Source organism: Mustela lutreola, chromosome 13, assembly GCF_030435805.1.
Source record: "Mustela lutreola isolate mMusLut2 chromosome 13, mMusLut2.pri, whole genome shotgun sequence".
NCBI classification, from domain to species: Eukaryota; Metazoa; Chordata; class Mammalia; order Carnivora; family Mustelidae; genus Mustela; species Mustela lutreola.
In genome coordinates this window covers 76061682-76082544 of record NC_081302.1, presented here as the reverse complement: position 1 = coordinate 76082544, position 20863 = coordinate 76061682, and the positions used below count along the sequence as shown (strand labels likewise).

Sequence of the window (20863 nt, the reverse complement as noted above, 5' to 3'; positions counted from 1 at the left end):
GTAAATCCTTTCAATAAAATATTTTACTCAGTAAATCATTGTGCAATAATTCCTAGTAGATTCAATGTCTTTTTTGGGCTTAAAGTGTGTTAACTTACTATATTTGATTTTTAAATAGACACCAAATCCTACTGCAAGCGAGTTTATTCCTAAAGGAGGATCAACCTCCAGGCTGAGTAACGTGTCCCAGTCAAATATGTCTGCCTTCTCTCAAGTGTTCTCTCACCCATCCATGGGAAGTCCTGCTGCTGCTGGATTAGCACCAGGTAAGTTGAGTAACTGTTTCCAGTGAGTTCCAGATATCAAATCTGTAAGCACTATTTGCTATTAGTTTATCAGAACTGAAATTGTATACTTGAATGATTCACGTTTAGACACATTATGAGTTTTATGTTCTTAGTTTTGGTACCATAGATCAAATGTATAGTTGAAAATTTTAAACAAAATTTAATTATAAACAAAAATTCTATATAAGCATGTTTAAAGGCACAAAAAAATTTAAAGTAGAAAATGGTTTATTAGAAAAAATAATCTACTTGGACCTTAGTATTTCCCTATTTTTTCAAGTCAATAATAATGCTATTTCACTCAAAAACTTCTGTAAAAGCCTCAGAAATAGAATATTGATATGTATATATGCTTCAGAATCTTCTTTTTACAGTAAGTTTCTAAAAATATAATTCTGTATCATTCTAAATACACGTTTAGGTGTATTGTCTTTCAGGTGTTTGATTATAAATTTATAGTAGTAATTTTAAATTGGCTAAAGTATTATAAACAACAGTAGGAAAGAAATCTATTTAGGAGTTGTCAAGGTTGAGAAAATAGTACTTTTTAATCATTTTTTTTATCCATGTTTACCCATAATGGCTGAAGAATTTGGATAAATGTACTGATACCTCAGAGGTCCAATGTGACCCTTCCAGAATTCTATTTTCTTGAAGTCCTCTCTTTTACCTTAAAAATTCGTACAAATTTTTCATTCTACATATAATAGACATTTATTTTAATATAGAAATATGAAATATTTGTTAACATCATCCATCCCTGCTGCTGTGTACCTTAATTAGAAATCCAAGGTGTGGAGAATTATGTTGAATTTATAATAAGTGCAGAGTAGATTATCTTGTCTCTATAAACTGTTTGAAATTATCACATGATTATGTTTCTAGAACCTGTGCTGGATAATCATCACTTAGTCTTCAGTGTTTCAAAAAATAGAAATTGGATGCCATTGAAGCCAAAGGGTCTACCTAGATCAGTCTGAAACTAATATTGCCTCCAGGGCTTAATCCAGTTAATAAGATTCATCGGTTTTGATACTGATATTGAAATCAAAGATCTTTATGAAATAAAGAATGAGAATAGTACTGATAACTTTATGGAACAGAGCATCAGGTTTAGTATATAAAGTATCAAGCGTACTTAGAGGCAGAATAACCTTATGTTGCTAAGGATTTTATCAATGCTTCTTTCTGCTACCTTTTTCCTTCTTGCTCTCTTCCTTCCCACTCATCTTCCCTTCCCTTTCGACCCATTCCCCCTCTCCTGTCTGCTTACCTTTTCTTCTACTTTGGCTCTTTTCAGGTTCAGTTAAATTTGTAAATATTTTCCCTTCTTCCCTAGAGAGCAGTGTCAGAATTGAATATCCCTGGTAGCCTAAAAGTTTTACTTGTAAGTAATATGCTACTATGCTATTTGTCCCATTGAGGTGTGTTCACATTGTTTACATGAACATAATCTACATGTCAGCTATACATCTAAAATTTCTTAGAGATTGTCCAGACTTCTGAGCAGTGTTTATAAAGAACCCACAAGCACGGTATCCATATGCCAATCAGAAAACTTTGGCTCTCTTAGTGAAGTACCAGTTTATTTTGGCCTGACAACACGTCTTTGCCTGTTGCAAAAGTAATTATTTTGTAATTATTTTAATTACTTTGTTCACATCTTTGATCAGATTAGTTCAAACTTGCCATTAAAAAAATAATAAGCTTTTTAAATATTAAAGGAGTTAAAAATGCCAAAGGAAATTTTAAATCTTGAAAACAATTAGAAAATTTATTAATGATTCGTTACTTCTTTAAGCTCTTTGGTAGGTGGGTAGGTAGATGTTTCATTGTGTGTAGGTAGAAGTTTCATTGGTCTCAGTTGGGTATCAACAACTTAAATTTAGATTGAAATTAATTAATATAAAACACTAAATTAACTGAGAAACTATTTACTCTTCTATATAGCTCTATATTATTATTCTATATATTTTAACATTAAAATGGTCATTTTATTTCCTATTAATGAAAGTAATTACTGTCTGGGACCTTTGGTAATAGGTCAGTATACATATTAAATGTATTCCTGAATACCTGTTATTTAAAAATTGTTCTTCATTCAAATGAAAATCAACTTATAAGATCAAGTATTTTCTACAAATACTGGAATGATGAATGGTTTTGCATTTATTATTTCCTCATATTTTCTCCTTTTAGTTAATGGCTTAACATTTTCTGGAGAGGAACAAAGAAAAAAATTAAGTCTCCCTTCAGTGTCTTTCATCACTTCTTACCCACAAAAAATTTTTTTTCCCAAGGTCTGGGAAAGGTTTTTGGTATTTCTGCTTTTAAGTTGTAGAATCAAAAAGGTGGTAGAGTTTATTTACCTACCTTAGTGGCGATTTAATTTATCTTTGCTGCTTCTTGTCTACTGTAGATACAACCTATTGATCATTTTCAGTTTATGAAGTTTCATTTTCTCTTTTTTAATTTGTGTTTTAGAAATTATTGCCCTTGGAAATATATCAAATACCGTTTTTCTAAAAAACAGGAAACCTTAAATACTTTGGCATGCAGATGTCAACTAGAGTAATGTCATTTTCATTTTGACCAAAAATGTGAACATATTTGAGCAAAATTAAGTAGATAATTAGAGTTTGAATTTCCTCAAATTATAAGGAATTAAAAGCCTTCCTGGAACACAGTAGATTCTGAGTGAATCCTGAGTGAATATGTTCTCATCACTTTTAAACCTAATTTGCATTTTTAAAAAGCTTTACTACAAAAAACTTTATATAAAAATTGTTTGAATTTAGGTTTCAAAGGTATTTAAATTATTAAAAATATGCAGCATATGTTAAGTTGCCATTGAACTGTACACACAGCCATTTTTTGCTCCTTTAGGAAATCAAGGATTTATAAGTTTAGTTGTTTTATGCACAATTAACCTAAGAACAGTGGCTTGCTACTTTCTGAGTATTTGCTATGTATAGTTACAGGAGTATTCGTGATATGGCACTCAACTTGGACTTCATAGTCTTTGAGATAGTTATATGCATATTCTTTATTTGTAAATGTACATTTTTCTCTGATCACAGCATGAACTATCTTCTTAGAGATATAGACTTCGGAAATTTAAGAACCACTGGCTTAACACACACTTAGTAAAATCTATTTCCTAAATGTGCTTTAGTAAGAATGTTTAAAAAGTAATAGATAAAGATCTCTTTTTCTAGTAGTTTTTGCTTTAAGTGATGTTTTTGAATAGATCTTTAGAAATGAAAATATGACTACAGTAAGTATATGAAATGATAGTTTATGCCTTAATTTTTTGTGCCATGAAAACTAATTTTATCATGAGAACTGTTGAATGGTTTTTTTAGTCAGAATTTTTCCAAGAGTCTTTTGACTTGATAATAGACTTAGTATACTAAGTTTTGCTGTGCTTGAATTACCTCAGTATTAACCATAGTCTGTTTGAGAGTGATTTTAAGAGAGGTTGCAGTGGGACCATACATTTCAAGGGAGTTCACCAATATATTTGGTGGTTTAATGCGCAGTTGTGACTCAGGATTTGAGCATCTCTTCTTCTGCTTGATTGTGTGTGGATACTTGGGAGGGGCAAAGAGAGTTTTTGAATTTGAAAATGCCATCATTAATTTATAAAGAAGAAAGAGAGCCGTAAGTGACTTTCAGTATTTTCAAAAATTCATTCTTTAAGATGAAGATGGTGCAGATTTTTGGACCATTAGCCGGATTTTAATATGTTATTGTGACGAATCTCAGATAATTGATTTGGGGAGAAGCATTTAATTATACTACATGTAACATTATTAAATAATTTTATTCATTTATTATAAATCTTACTGTAATAGTCTAGAATAACCTAATGAAAATATAGTTTTAGATCCAGTTTTTAAAAATAATCTTCTTTTTATATTCTTGAGGATATTGAATTGGTGGGTAAAATTAACTAATATTTATCTTTTGGCTTGGGCAAGGTGTGGGGAAAAAGGGGACAGGAAAGGAAAAGGGGAAGTTAATATTTTTCATCATTTTTGTTCTAAAATATTAAAATATTAAACCATATATATGTATGGTTTATGTATCAAATGGTGCTACTTAAAAATAATTTTATTTTTATAATGTTGAGATAGATCCTAAAAAGGATATTTTCTTTTTAGTTTTAAAGTTCTTTGCTAAAAAATAATAAAGTTCTGTGATTCATTAGCTCTGTGGCATTTCATATCATTGGCAAAGAAATGGAGGTATAATTTATTTCATTTGAATAGTTGTTGGTTTATGAAATAATTTGATACTGGTCATTGATCTAGGTGGAACTTTTTGGAGTCAACATTAATTGAGCCTTATACCAGTGTAGAGGTGACTTTCCTAACAGATTATCATCTAACTACTTCTTAGTAATAAGGAATTCATTAGCTAAGCGAGCTAACTCAGTGTACATTTTAAGTTTGAATAAAAAAGAAATTTGTATCTCTTACTAAACTAAACTCTGTCTTGTCTTTTATTCACTGGACCTAGTTCTTTCTCTTTGTGTTGAATGAGGTAAAAATTAGAATCTTTTCCACGTGATAGCCCTTTCAAATACTTTCTTTTTTGGACAAGTTTTACGTATGTGTGTCCATATAACTGATCAATTTGTATGACTGAAAAACAAGAGAGAGGGCAAATTGGGATATGTTGTCAAAATTAACAACTCATATAGGTCAGAAATCACGAACTCCTCTAAGTCATTGTGGTTGGAACACTGCTGTGGATAAAATCAAATGCATTGATATGTCTATCCTGCAAGCTGTGTTACTGCTCTGATATCCAGCTAAGGAGCCTATGTACCTGTGGGAAAATAGGAAGCTCTACTAATAGGTTGAAGCTGTGGTCTTGCTGATAGTGAATATCCAAGTTCATATTTAAAATTGTACTGTGCATCTTAGGTTCTACATTATAATCACTGAAGGCATAAAAATTCATAATCTATCATTTTAGATTATTTTATGTTTTGCTCAGTGGTAAAATCACTGAAAACAAAGTTATAAAAATATTTATGTACTTCTTAAACATCACCATGTTTTATATTTTATAGTATGTTACACTAGTTAGATTTTCCTATAATTATTTTCTAAAAGTCTACCATTAAATGAATTCTGTGGGTCAACCCAGTCAGGAAACTCTGCCACGATTTTTTTTTTTTTTTTGATATTTCAGTCTGAATTGATTTGTCTGAATTGATTTTACTCTTATTAGTAGTAGAGGTAATCTAGCATTAAAATATTCTTCTTTGTTTAAAAATATCAGTCTAGATTTCCTAAGCATATTACCAGTTCCCTGTTCCCTAAGACAACCATGTCATTTCTAATCTAGCTCAAACAGGCATATAGATGGTGCCTAATAAGTGCTTATTCACTTAAGCTTCATTTTTGTCTTAGGAGAAAATGTTTTAATTGGTCGGTATCTTTAAATATAGTGAATTTTAATAATTTCATGAACATCTTTGAAAACTTCTAAATTACAAATGTTCAAAAGAATATAGATATTAATAGTCCTATAAGAACAGAAATGTGCCATTTGAAAATTTGACTATACCAGAACTAGAGTCACTTTGTGTCTTGAGGTGCTGAAACATTCTTAAAACCAGTGAAGATATTTGTAAGTATTATTTTTAAATTGCATGTTCCCATTTTTGTAACTACTTTGTTTTTCAGGTATATTCTGCAGAATCACTCAATCCTTTCCAAGTTTTCTAATTGGGGAGTACTTTCTACATTCAAAAATGAAATAAAAATTTATAGTTAAGATCAGGGGTCTCTGAGGTTTTTTTGAAGAGAACCTTTTCATTGCCCTGTAATGTTAAGCTCATCCTAGATGGAGACTGCTTTTTGTATGCATGTATATGGATACAGATGGTGCTGTCCCAGGGAAGATTTACTAACAGTAGAACTGTAGAGCCATAACTGGGTTGGGAATGCCTGTGGGCCTGTATTCCCTTCCCGGTTGGGAATTTCAGGAAACTGAGGCGAGACGTTAATGGCGCAGAGGGGGATGTGGCTGCTGCAGCTGTCTTGGAGACCTGTCAGGTAAGGCTTAATAGCTACCAGTAGATACTGTTCTACTGGTTGGGGAATCCCTGGTTAATACATCTTGTTAGGTTTTAGAGGTCCTGTTGTGGACTTCTGTTTAAATCTCATGTATTGGCTAACTTGTCCCTTACCTATGGGATAGGGACTGGATGGGAGCGGGTAGGGGTTTCCCTTCCACTGAAGTTCATCAGCTTCTCTTTGGCTGCTTTCATGGATCATGACTCGATTGCCTTTAGAACATGGTGCTAGTTACAATAAAATAGCTGTGTGGGTTTTGGCACAGCCTTTGATCCTTGTGTTTTAGCATCTTCATTTCTATAAGAAGCTAATATTTGATGATTCTAAAAAAGTCTTTCTAATGTAAAATTCTCTTGTTTTGTGACATGTTGATCTGTAGGTGATAGGCACACTAAAAAGAGGCAGAAATGAACACAGCGATGAAAGAGGTAGCAAAAGGAGAGTTGGGTGTTTGTACTAGACTTAAAAGGGACTTTAAAAGGTACTTGACTTTCCTTGACATTGTTTCTCAATGACAAGTTGTCATTGACAGAAAATCCCACCAAGGCTATCTGGAGATGAGGGGAGTTTTGTTTCAGCAATGTAGGATTGGAATCTGGGGTAAGTAAATCAGAGTGTTGTAGTGGTTCTGGATGAAATGAGGCAGAGAGAGCATGTATTAGTTAAATGCCCAAGAACATTCTGGATTTCTAGCTGGATGTAGAGAATTGAAGTCAGGTCCCTGCCCACCCCCCGCTTCCCCCTTAAGTCAAATGGGTTGAGAGCTCAGGATCATTTCTTCTTTAACCTTTTGGCTCAGTGGGGCCTGGTGCATTGTATATACTCAGGGAGAGAGTGTGTGAATAAAATTAACAGTGCTGTGTGTCATGTCTTTAGTTAGGGTGGTCCTCTAATTCTATAGGAATGACATGAAAGGTGGCAGCCTCTTCTTTCTTTTTAATTTTTATTTTTTAATTTAAATTCAGTTAATTAACATATAATGTATTATTTGTTTCAGGGGTACAGGTCTGTGATTTATCAGTCTTATACCAGGTGCTCATTACAACACATACCGTCCCCAGTGTCCATCATCAATGACCCCCCATCCTCTCACCCTGCTCCCCTGCAGCAGCCTCTTCTGTGTCTTGAATTTTCCCTGATTCTTCTCAACTTGCCTAGTCAAATTCATATATGAAAGCCACCTGTTTTCTTACTCTTTTTTGCTTTTCAGTTTGTGCAGTCCATGTGGAGCACATGGGAAAGGTCTTAGAAAAGGAGAGGAATTAAAGATGTATCTATTTTAAAAGCCCTAGTACACATAGGCTAGTAAAGCCTAAACATAAATACTAGCAAACAATCAAATGTGGACTGCATGTTTATGGTGATAATGTTTAGTTCTGGATTTTTTAGTCATGACTCTCTTATACATTGATTTGTCTGAAATGAGATATTTTCTTGTGATTTCATAAATATCTTCCTATATTGTAGATGTGGTTTCCAGATTTTAGATTGGTATTCCTAGAAGTAGTAACTATTAACTGATAGTCCCTTTGGGGGATTTTGTACCTTGAAGAAAACAGTACAGATCAATAGTATGTTAGTATAATTATTGTCTCCAAACTGCTCCCTATACTATAGTTACTATGGCTTGTACTCTTATTGTCCATTGTTTGTGATGTGGTGGTAGGCTAACCTGCTGAAACAAACAAATCCAAACTGTAAGGGCTTCTTCACATGACAAAACTTATTTCTTGCTTTTGCACTAGTCTAGGGCAGATATTCAGGTTGTCTGAGATGCTCTTTTCCATGAAATCAGTTAGAGACCCAGATCAGGTGGTTTCTGGGCATCTCTCCAGGCAACTGGAAGAGGAGGACATCAGTGGGATGTTGGTATGGATAAGCCTGGAAATTGTCTGGTGTCCAGTAATAACTATCTCCCAAAATTTGAACTTTGTTTTTTTTAAGCAGTTACGTTTCATTTGCCAGTCCTTTTCCTGCAAAATTTTAACAGTTTGATCCTCGTTATCTCGTATCTGTACATTTTGGGACACTATCTTATTTGCATCTTTGGTATCTAAATATATTGATAAAGAAGCTGCAATAATTGATTTATTTAGGATCACAGGAAATGGAGGTTTCCAGCATACTTGATTTTTTATTTATTTACTTTTTTTTTTTTTTGAGAGAAAGTATGCACACAAGCAGATGTGGGTTTGGAGGGAGAGGGAGAAAGAATCTTAAGCAGGCTTCCACACTCAGCGTGGAGCTGGATTCAGGTTTCGATCTCATGACCCTGAGATAACAATCTGAACCGAAATCAAGAGTTTTGAGATGGATGCCCAACCTACTGATCCACCTAGGTGCCCCGCTTGATTTTTTTTTTTAATATATCAGAAGCTTTATGACTTTAACTTGTCAAAACTTGAGATTTTCAGCAACTTTTCATAGATTTCTAAAATTTGTAGTACTCTTTTGTTTCAGATAGAATATAATCCTTTTTTTTATTTTTTGATGACTCATGCTCAACTTTGTTTGCCTCAGTGATCATATTGGGCCAGAATGGAATTGATACCCTTTAGGTATCAGAGTTTGTAGAGCAGTGTGTTTCAAGTTATGTAATTACTTAGATTCTTCACTTTCTCATTGTCCTCTCACCCCAGTATGTTAGATTATAATACCTTGAAGGTAAGGCCTTTTTCTCTTGCTCTCTGAACTGTTGAAATGCTCCTGCATGGATATACTCAGCCAAGTTTATTTGAACCCTTCTACTGAGTTCTTACTGGCATTTTATTGATGACTGTGTTGTGCTGTTAGTATTCCTACCTTTAGGACAGTTGTTCTCAAATTTGAGAGTCCATCACAATCACCAGCCTTCTTGGTCTCATCCCCAGAGTTCCTGATTTCATAGGTTTGGGTGAGCCAGAAAATTTACTGTTCTAATTTGTTTCCAGGTATTGCTGATAAGATTGCTTTTCTTGGGAAGCTCTTTGAGACCTCACTGTTCTTAGTGCTCTATGCTGTCTTCTTTCCCCTTTTTTCTTATAACCTCTTTCTTTTCCTCCTGATCTGCTGAGGGCTAAGAACACAAACACATTTTTAGTACTTTTTTTTTTTCCAAATAAGAAAAAGACTTTGCGTTAAGGACTTGAATTGTTTCCTTTGAATAAGGTACATGGACTTTAAATTATCCTTCGAGACTAGTTTTTTTCTAGTTCTTGGCTATGTTCTGGATAACTGAATTGATCAGATAAGTTTTCCTTTGAATTATTACAGGGGTTACTGAAGCTCATTCAAGAACATAAACGGAATTAAAAAAAAAAAAAAGACACCTGGGCAATGGAGATTTCTTCCACCTTAATAATAGTAAAAGGACAAAATAGTTTTTAAGTTAATTACTATAATACATTGATGTCTATTCTGGCTCCTGATAAGGACTGTGGCTCTTTAAAATTTTAAACTCCATGGTTCTTGAACCAGTAATCGAATATCTTTTGTTTACATGTTACATTTTATTATGTATGCTTTAAAGTTTTTATGTGGAGGTCAACTAAATTGTTATGTTAGGGAAGTAACAGAGGTATTTATTGATTCTATCACATTTTTTTGAAGTCAGACTTCAATTTTTGTTTTAAATTTGGTATTAGCTTTTATTCATTGGAAAGAAATCCAAAGTTAAGATAACATTAATATTAGCCTTACACTATTTTTGTAAATATCTATAATTTTTTTAAGATTTTATTTATTTATTTGACAGAGATTACAAGTAGGCAGAGAGGGAAGCAGAGAGTGGGGGGAGGGAAGCAGGCTCCCTGCTGAGCAGAGAGCCCAACCTGAGCTGAAGGCAGAGGCTTTAACCCACTGAGCCACCCAGGCACCCCAGTATCTATAATTTTTATAATCAGACACACCTGTCTTAGAGTTAAGTTTCTTGTTTGTAAACAGTACAAACATAATTTGTCACTATGAATGTATGAATGAAGAATCCATTTACTCAAATATTATCACTTGAGAAGCAAAAAAATGTTTCTTTTGATCTAGAAGAGTTGGTCTTGTTATGAGATACCTGTCCTCCTCCCATTTGGTTTTAACCCTTCGTTTAAATAGCACCAATGTTATGATTTAAACGATTGCCACCATTGTAGAGGCTAGGACAGATCCTACCATTTTAGGTCATTAGTCCAAGTTTGGGGACAGGCAGGTCACTGTTATGTTTCTTCAAATATTACGGTGATCAAATTAAGTACCTACCAAACAGGCCAGAGGATATAGTTCTTAAAATTGTAATTCAAATCTATACAGTCATTTTTAAAAATGTGGATAAGTTATTAACACTTTTAGGGTTTAGCCACTATAGATTACACGTAGTTAATACTCTAATACTTGTCAAATTAATTAATGAAAACTCAAGGAAATAAGGCTGTTAACAGAGGTAAGGTTGAAGTTAGGCCAAAGGGAAGAATACTGTTTGTAGACATGGGAAGCAAAACAGATGTTTAGGCTGTGGTTTCTATCAAATAGTATGTCAGAGTATGTGTTTGATAAAACTCAAGTTAAACTCCTAATACGAATTTACAGCGTTTGCCTAACTTTGGTAAATGAGATTAGATAAATTTTTTCAGGAAGCTGTAGGACACCTAATAGATTTTTCAAATGCTTTTAGTGTTTCTAATAGCCAGGTAGTCCAGATACTTTTTATCACATGTAACTAATCAGCCAAAATGAAGTAATGATTATATAAATCCATTGTTAAAATTTTCGCTTCGGCAGCACATATACTAAAATTTTCTAGAGGTTGAGGAGAAAACCAGAGATGGAAACTGAGTTGTATTTATTTTGGCCAAATCCACATGGCTTCTATTAAAGGTTACTTACATTAAAAAAGAAAGAAAACTTTTTGAGAGTGTTAAAACTTTTCATTTTTATTGTGTAATATAGTGAAGAGAAAAATATTTGTACTTTTCATCAAATATAATTTTTATAACTGAAATGTTAACTGTGATTCAGTATTTTAAAACATTTTGTGCTTTTTCTTTATATTTTCCTAAAAGTAAAAATATTGCTGGTTCTTTATATACTTTTTAAAAGAATGAAAAACAATACTTGTGATATCTTCTCAGTCCTATTCAAATAATTTTTAGTTCAATTTTTTTTTTTTTTTTGATGGAGTCTTTAAAAAGATTTAGGTTTCTACTACTCACTACTATATTAAAAGGCTTAAGGTGGATACTGAAGGAACGCAAAATAAGAGTCGAATCAGGAATACCACAAGGACTGGAGATTCTTTGAATCCAAGGTTCAGTTTACCTTGAATCTGGATTTTGAAGACTTCAAGATTAGAAAATTGTTCTATCACATCTTTAAAAAAGCATTTCAGTGGTAGCTGATGATTTGATTCTCTTCCCCTCTATGTGGGATGCATTTGCATGTAGGACGTGAAGCTCTACTACCTTCAATTAAAAAAAAAAATCAATGAAATACATACTTCATTGAGAATTTAATTTCCAGGGCGCCTGGGTGGCTCAGTGGGTTAAGCCGCTGCCTTCGGCTCAGGTCATGATCTCAGGGTCCTGGGATCGAGTCCCGCATCGGGCTCTCTGCTCAGCAGGGAGCCTGCTTCCTCCTCTCTCTCTCTCTGCCTACTTGTGATTTCTCTCTGTCAAATAAATAAATAAAAATCTTTAAAAAAAAAAAAAATAAAATAAAAAAAAAAAAAAAAAAAGAGAATTTAATTTCCATAAAAAAACATATCCACAAATTTTGATCATATATGTATTAAGAATCAGATTAAGTTTTCAGGTAAGGTGTTTATTTTTTATAATTTAATTCAACTTTTGTCATGAATAACCTTTAGCCACAAAACTGTTCAAAATGCTCCCTTTGGATGAAAGCTGTAATCTTTCAGGAAAGCAATTTATATGTAAGTTCTAAGGTAAAATCATGTCTCTATTAAATATGGTCTGTGAGTGTACATATTCCCTATCCTTTTTATGGAATGAGTTTTTAGGTTAGGCCCAGTACAAAACGTTTACCTGTATTTTCAGATTAGAGTACTATTTTTTTCTTCTTATTATTTTTTTCCCATTTGAAAAGGTTAACAGATACCCAGAATGCATGTTTTTAAACTAGAAAATGGGAATTTAAAACCAGTAATTTCAAACAAAAACAGATATATTGGTGTAATTGGAAGAATTATAGACAGTAATTTTGGGTGGTTGCTTTTAGTAATTCTGAAACAAAAACAATGGGAGAAGTTCTCTTAGTAATCTTACCTACCTAAATTATTAATGATGAAATCTTAAAACAGTTTGAATAAAAGACATTGTAAACAGGATAGAGTTTTCTTTGCTTGTCTTATTTACAGTTCTATGTGTTTATTTTGTGTTAAATGCTTATATTCCATTTTATTCATTTATTACTTAGCACAGTATTATTATTTAAATTTGGTTATGCATTTTCATCTCTTCTATAGAGAAGTAGGGATTTTTGTGATTTGCTCAATTGCATGGTTTCCTAATATTTTGGAAATTATGACTGTTTTATTCTTGGAGTTGTGACTTCTTTCTCTTGGAGGAAAGATATATTGTGTGGCTTGTGTGCAGTTTTTTATGTTGCAAATTAATTTCGTGTATTGCACATTTTATCTATTCCTTGTGGAAGTTTGAGAGCTGTCTCGGGTAGAAGTGAAGAAGCTTCTCATCTCATTCTCATCATTTCACTGGCAAAAATCAGTTTTATAGTTTTTCTTATTTACTAATCTCCCTGATGAGAGAGCTCTCAAATTTTCCATCTGTATTTAATAAAGGAATATATTTGTAACTTAAAACTTTCATCTAATGAAAAGTAATTTATAATTCTGTTGCATTAAAACTTGATAAAATAGGGGTGCCTGGGGGGCTCAGTGGGTTAAGCCTCTGCCTTCAACTTGGGTCATGATCCCAGGGGCCTGGGATTGAGCCCCACATCGGGCTCTCTGCTCAGCGGGAAGTCTGTTCCCCACCTCCCCCCCCCGCCCCCCTCTCTCTGTCAAATAAATAAATAAACCTTTTAAAAAAAAAACTTGGTAAAATAAATAACACATTTCCAATTTTTAAAATTTTGATAAATTGACGTTTAGGGGTTTTGGTTCTCCTACTTAACTTTTGGAGATATTTTTGTATGTGCCTGTATTCACAGGACATAACTAGTAACCCACATGGGGGAATTGCTTGGAGAAACTTAAGGAGATGTTGGGACTTGGTTTTATTTTAAAGTTTTTACTATATTCAAACTACAGTCAGTAGGAAATATGACACCTGCTTTCCACCCCCCAAAAGGGGAAAGGTCTATTTTAAACATAATTGTGTAAATTAATCCTTTTGTTTTGTTATTTCAATAATTTTGACTTTTATGACTAATATACAGTAAAACAAAGAGCTGTTGCTTATGTTCATAAAAATATTTCTGACTGTAATGGATTTACTTCATGGCCTCAGCCATTGATAATAGAAAAACTACTAATTAAAACTATGTGAAAATTAGCTTGGATTAGTGTTAATCTTTTAAAGATTAACTGAGGATGTATGTCAACATTTTCCAGGCTGTTTTTAAAAAAATTTATGACCAAGACCCACCCTAAACCCACCATTCCAATCTCTCACCCAGATCCTCCCTTTCCCCCCAGTTCTGCACATGTCTGTTTTTAGACAGCTGATCTGGCAATTCCAATGTCCATTCCTAGAACCAGTACTTTAAGGGGTTAGAGACAGTGGAGAAGCACTCCTCTTCTTACAGTGGGGCAGAGCAGGACTTTTCCCTCCCTCAGATACTTTCAGTTACATATATTTATAATTAAAAGAAAATATTACTGTGTTGTCCTAAATTTTTCATTTTTGGAATTTTGATATGAGTATGATGGAGCTGTTGTGGGTATGCACGTGAATTATATACATTATAAAAAAAATTATAGGTAGCAAGTATCCTAAACTGTTTAATTCATTTCCCCAGCTTTATTTCCCACTTAAGCTAGCTAAGCTGTTTAAAAATCTCTTAATTACTCTAGAAGAATAGTCCTTACTTCATTTCAGGATTTATTAATTATTCTGCATTCCAATTGTGGATTTAAGGCTTTTTCTTATCAGGGCTTTTATGAAGTTGGGTAAACCCATCATCACCCTCTGAAAGATGCTTGAATGAGATACTTAAGATTCATCTTTGCTCTCTTCCCTCACTATCCACAGTGAGTTAATGAGTAATCTAGTCAATTCAGTTTGCATATGATATCTCTAACATACATTAACATACACTGCCCCTGGTCCTAGCCATGATAGACTAATTGGTTTACCCCTGAAGTTCATTTCCCATTTAAAGGCAAAAGTAATCTTAAATATAAATGAGGTCATGGCCTTCTAATTGTTAGTAGAATAAAATCCAAGCTCCTTACTATGGCTTACATAATTCATGTATTGTATACTTGTCTAAATCTTACCCTTCTCCTCTTCCCTCCGCATTGTATATTCAGTTACAGCCGTGCTGGCCTTCCTCAGATAGGTCCAGCCCGTTTTTGGCTCATGCTCTTGGCATATGTTGCTCCACCTGTTCTTTTTGTGACTAGGTCTTTCCCTCTCTTAGGTGTCAGCTAAAATGCCACAAAGGAAAAGTCCTTGACTAATTTAAAGGACATTTCCCACCATTATTTTCCTCAGGTGGTTCTTTTTATTTCCTTGTCAGAACTTACTACAATTTGAAGTTTTTTTTTTGTTTAATTTAGAATGATTGGTCTTCTTTATGCCCATTGGAATATGAAGTCCCTTGTAGTGGAAACTGTGGTTAGATGCTAAGTGAAATATTTTTAGAATTAAAACAATTACAAAAAATGAATTAAAACAATTGAAGCTAATTGTTTAAAGATTACTGCTTTCTTTTCTGATTAAGTAAGCCTCATCCCTTTTACTTTACCTCATGGAGGATCTACTCTGTTAAAAAGTATACATTCTATTTGAGAATATGTATTTGAACTTGGTCAGCTCCCGCCCCCCCACCTCAATCTCTGTGCCTTTGCTTTGACCTTACTTTTCCTGGAAGGCTCTTCGGTTTCTTGAGATCTTGCCTGTTTTTCATTGATTAAGGTCAAATGCCTCATTTTCTTTCCTCAAAGCCATTTCTACCTCTCTGGTCATTCTTCTCTGTGCTGCTGTAGTGCTTAAGTATATCATAATTTATTTTTTTAAATTTGTCTATGTTTTGGGGCACCTGGGTGGCTGAGCCAGTTAAGTGTCCCCTTAATTTTAGCTCAGGTCAGGATCTCAGAGTAATGAGATTGAGCCTTGCGTTGGGCTCCATGCTCAGCCGGGAGTTGGCTTGAGATTCTTTCTCTCACTCTCTTGCTGCCCCTCTCCCTGCTCATTTGCACACGTTTTCTCTCGCTCTCTCTAAAATAAATAAATCTTTAAAAAATATATATATATTTTTGCCTATTTATATATGTTTTCTCTACTAAAGCCAAATGCTTCTTCTGGGGGTGCCTGGGTGGCTCAGTGGGGTGGGCCTCTGCCTTTGGCTCAGGTCATAATCTCGGGGTCCTGGGATCGAGCCCCACATCGGGCTCTCTGCTCGGTGGGGAGCCTGCTTCCTCTTCTCTCTCTTCCTGCCTCTCTGGCTGCTTGTGATCTCTGTCTGTCAAATAAATAAACAAAATCTTAAAAAAAAAATGCTTCTTCTGAAGGCATTTTTAATATTTTATCCATTATTGTGATCTCACATGGAGCCCTAGAGTAAATTTTTAAATTAGAAAATTCTGAGCACTTTGGGGCACCTGGGTGGCTCAGTGGGTTAAGCTGCTGCCCACGGCTCAGGTCATGATCCCAGGATCCTGGGATCGAGTCCTGCATTGGGCTCTCTGCTCAGCAGGGAGCCTGCTTCCCTCTCTCTCTGTCTGCCTGCCTCTCTGTCTACTTGTGATCTCTGTCTGTCAAATAAACAAATAAAATCTTTAAAAATCTTTTTTGAGCACTTTAGTGGGCTTTATTTATGATAGAGTGTGAACTTCATGAGATGGGGACTGGGTCTTATTTCTTGAATTCCTGGAACCTTGTTCAGTGCCTGATCTAATGCAGTGGTTCCCGTAAGCTTCCATATAGTTACAGATCAATCTTTGGTGCTTCTAAAATACAGCCTTCCCTGCCCCATCTAAGATCTACTGATCTAACTAGACAATTGGAGCAATGTCCTTTGTATTTTTAAAGATTTCGTAGGAGATTCTTTTTTTTTTTTTTTTTTTTTAAGATTTTATTTATTTGAGATAGAGAACACAAGTGGGGGGAGCAACAAGAAACAAGAAACAGGGGAGAAGCAGGCTTTCCACAGAGCAAGAAGCCCGACATAGGGCTCGATCCTGGGACTCTGAGATCATGACCTGGTCTGAAGGCAGACACTCAACCAACTGGGCCACTTGGGCACCCCAGGAGATTCTGATATCTGCCCTTTTACTTATAAAGAGAAAAAAAGTTCAGAATGCCAGAAAATTTTGAGAAAAGTGAGGTTTTAACTGATTTGAATGAGGATGTCCAGGCCAGAAAGGTTCATGGAAAAGGAAATACTGGAGATGGGTTTTAAAGGGTAGAAAGGATTTCTTTAAATTTTAAACACCGTTGAGAATCTGTGAAGTTGGTTGGGTTTTGTTTGTTTGTTAGTTTGTTTCAACCCGTTGAGTACCATAATCTAGAATGCTCTTACTCAGTTAGTGAACTTTCAAAAAGTAATTCAACCTAATAGTTAGGTAAAAAGATTGAACAGATGTGAAGAAAATCTCAGATGTGGTACCGAAGCATAGGCTTGAAGCAGGCTTCTGTTAGAACAGGCACTGTTACTCCCCTAAGTGCTGATGGTGAGGAAGTCCATGGAGTTTCCTTAGAGAAGCTAGGTTAGGGCAGGGTGTTGTTTTGCTTTTGTTTTAACCAGTTGCACTTTGTCGTTGTTGTTTTTTAAAAGATTTTATTTATTAGAGAGAGAGTGGGAGTGAGTGAGAGGAAGTGAGAGTCCACAAGCAGGGAGAGAGGCAGAGGGAGAGAGAGAAGCAGGCTCTTCACTGAGCAAGGAGCCTGAAAAGGAGATGGATCCCACAACCCTGGGATCATGACTTGAGTCAAATCCAGATGCTTAACTGACTGAGCCACCCAGATGCCTCTGTTTTGTTTTTTTAAAACAAGCTGTGGGTGGGTACTAGCGTGCAGTGATTCCATGTGACAATTTAAAGGACTATCATTAGCTCCTATGGATAATTCTGTTTCTCCACCTTAGGCTTTTAGTCACTGCTTTTGTTATATAGAATTTCTTTTTCACTTATCTTTTCAAAGAAATATCTGAAGTCTACTATTTGTGTGATGCATGTGGTATGATATTTCATCTCTGTTATATCAGAAGAGTGGGATTTCATTTTAAGATTAAAATTGCTAGGCAAGTGTGCCTGACTGGCTCAGTCAGTAGAACATGTGGCCCTTGATCTCAGGGCCATGAGTTGGAGCCCATATTGGGAGTAGAGAGTACTTAAAAATAAAATCTTAAAAAAATAAAATTGCTAGGCAAGTGGAAAAGGTTAGATTGGATAGAAACTTGGAAAAATTAATGAAAAATGGCACTGAGATACCTTTTCCTCCTATATTTATTTCCTTCCTATATTTAAAGTATCTAGTACCCCCTCTTAAAATCTTTACCAGTTTTGATTGCCATTAACACTCCAGAGTTTGGCATACTGTGTTTTGAGAGCCGTGAGAATGTGGGGAGAGGAGGCTAGTAGGAGGGAAGACTGGTAAGGTGATTTAGAGTACAGGTAGCAGGCACTTCCCACTCAGCAGGCATTAGAAACTAGACTTAATTACCATTTCAGCCCCTAGAGGACCTGTGAACCAGGAATCCCAAGCCTTAATTAGAGTTTAGAACACTGGTTTTCAAAGCAGCAGAATGCTTGTGGAGATGATATATAATCTCCAAATCTAAATTTATATAAAGTCGCTAAAACTGGTATTACAGGGTTAGATTTTAAAAACTTATTCATAAAGTTATTCAGTGACAATAACAAGTCTGTGTGGTTTGTTGGACACAATAGATTGAAATTGGTGGCTAAAGGATAATAACTACTCTTTGTTACTCAGTCTCCTTTTCTATATTTTCTATCATATAATATGAGAATCACAATTCACATGTGTACGTTGTACACTTATTTGTTCAATTTTGTGTAAGTACCTGTGCATTTAAATAAGGATTTCTCCAGAGTCTACCTTCCTAACAAAAAATCCATATATATATATAGAGAAAGAGAGAGCGTGCGCGGTGACAGGAAGAGAGAGGCTTTATTCTGGGATGTCCATGAAAATATTGTAATCTGATACAAACTGAGTATGTTGGTGATAATCTCTAGTATGCTAAAAATGAATGCATACTGTTTGGACCTGCATATGTGATTTTTATTACTGATTTAATAAATATTGAAAAAATAGATAAAAGAATTTCAGATCAAGAAATTTACACAACCCTGAAGTTACTCTGGAAGCCTAGGGTTTTACCTGATAAAGTTTGAAAACCACTGGCCCACAAGGCCTATTTTTCAGTAAGAAGGAACTTACCGGTACATATGAAGGAAACTGGGAGCGTTGGAGCTTTTCTGAACTGCATTCTTCCTCTGAACCACAGAATACAGACAGTGATTTGAGTTACTCTCTAGTAATGTGCAGTATGTGTCTTAGCACATTAGGGCTCAACTCTTTCTCTGACAAAGGCTGGGAATGTGAGGAGTCAGTAAGACTTTAAGGCCACACCGAAGCAGAAACCCCTGACCAAAGTGTCAGTCAGATGCTTTGATGCAACTGAGTACAGTTTTCAAGGCAGGGTATTGGTTCTGCTAGTTTTATCTTCCATAAATCTGAGGTCAGGCACAGAGATTCTTAGTTGAGAATCAAGAATTTTCTAATTACAACTTGAAAATGACAAGGGAAAGATTTTGATTAGAATTTTCCCACACTTGAATGAATAAATAATAGAATTAATAAATTTTTTAAAAATGAAAAGTTATATTGGTCACCTTCATGATTCTAGTTGTATTGGTCACCTTCATGATTCTTTTTGGAGACAGTCTTGAGTAATGTATTTGTTTTATGAAAATCTTTTAATCTAATTCATGTGAAAGGACAAAATGACATTTCTGTGTTCTGAAATTAGCTTGAGATCCCTAGTTGCCTTTCTTACTGAGTATTTTGCTTCCCTTTTCCCTAATAGCATGATATAGTAGACAAAATCCCTAACTCCTGAAGTGGAAAGGCCCCCTACTTCTGTTGTGGTATATCTCAAAGCTCAAAGGCTGTGCATGTTGATTTTTTGGTTTTAGAAATAATAGGGAAGGCAACCTACTATTGCCAAGTCCTAACAGAACACGTTACTCTTTTTATCTTTTGATTCAGAGTATTTTTTCTAACTAATGAATGAAGATCTTGGATTTAAGGGATTATGTAACACTTCACTAGTTTTTTTATGTATGGTGTTAAGTGTAGCTACCCTATGACATGGAGACTACTTCTGGGTGGCGACATTTAATTTTCACCCACTTCACTCTCTGTTTCTTGCACGAATGAGTGTGCATGCACATAAAACTCAGCTCTCAAAGATAAAAACAAAACAACAGCTTTGGCCCTTGGAATACTTTTCATTTATATTCCCTGTAAATTTCTTCTTGAGTGAGAAACCATATAGTTTGTGTGATAGCTTTTCATATAAGCTTTTTAATTTATTTAACATTTCTTTGCTGTAACTGAGTGAAAGCTTTAACCAAGACCTATGGCACATAGCTGCCTTCTGTTTATTGGCTATTTCTCTAGTTGAAAGGAAGTTGAACTATTTTTTGGACCCAGTAAGTTGTCCTTTCCACTTGGGTGTTGAAAGAGCTTATGAGCAGTAGCTGTTCTGATTTTTGTTGGTTGTTTTCTCTAGGGAACAAGCTACCCTCTGAGTCAGCACTGGACTTGAAGATAAATCCTACAATTCATGAAACTGACTGATCCGACTAAAGGATGGATAGTTTGGGCAGCGTTGGACAGCTCTATGAGGGGTCTGTTGGTTTAACTGAAGGGATTGTTGAGTTCAGCAACTTTTAATTCCCCTAATCAAAAGGGGTTGCTGTTGTGAAAACAGGGTTTGTGAAGGAATCAGTTCTGGCAATTAACATGAATATCCTTATTGACTCCGTTTTCATTTTGTCACACTTCATGGAACAATTCTTTAAAGTATAGAAATTTTACTGCTATTTGTTGCCAGCAAGAATTAGTACACCCTCACAAGGTCAGCATAGGATTTTGCTGAATCCAAGTACCCTTTTTTCACATGGGGTTGTAAACATTTCTTTCAAGTAAACCTTTTGGCATTTGGGTTGTTTCATCTTTGCAAAGGTAGTTTGCATTTTTGGTGTGAAACTTCTAGGACTAAATTGAACTTAATTTGATTAGTGTGTATTTACTAGATCTGTGAATAATTTACATTTTG

General features: G+C 34.7%; 1 protein-coding gene across 6 annotated transcripts in view; it reads left to right on the top strand.

Annotated features, from left to right (window-relative positions):
* Positions 1–20863, top strand: part of PAN3 (poly(A) specific ribonuclease subunit PAN3) — a 137822-nt gene that overhangs the window by 65617 nt on the left and 51342 nt on the right. For all 6 annotated transcript variants that reach the window (XM_059144579.1, XM_059144578.1, XM_059144577.1 and 3 more), the window contains one exon: positions 119–266. In XM_059144579.1, the coding sequence (XP_059000562.1) occupies positions 119–266 (148 nt within the window). The remainder of the gene's footprint in view (positions 1–118; positions 267–20863) is intronic.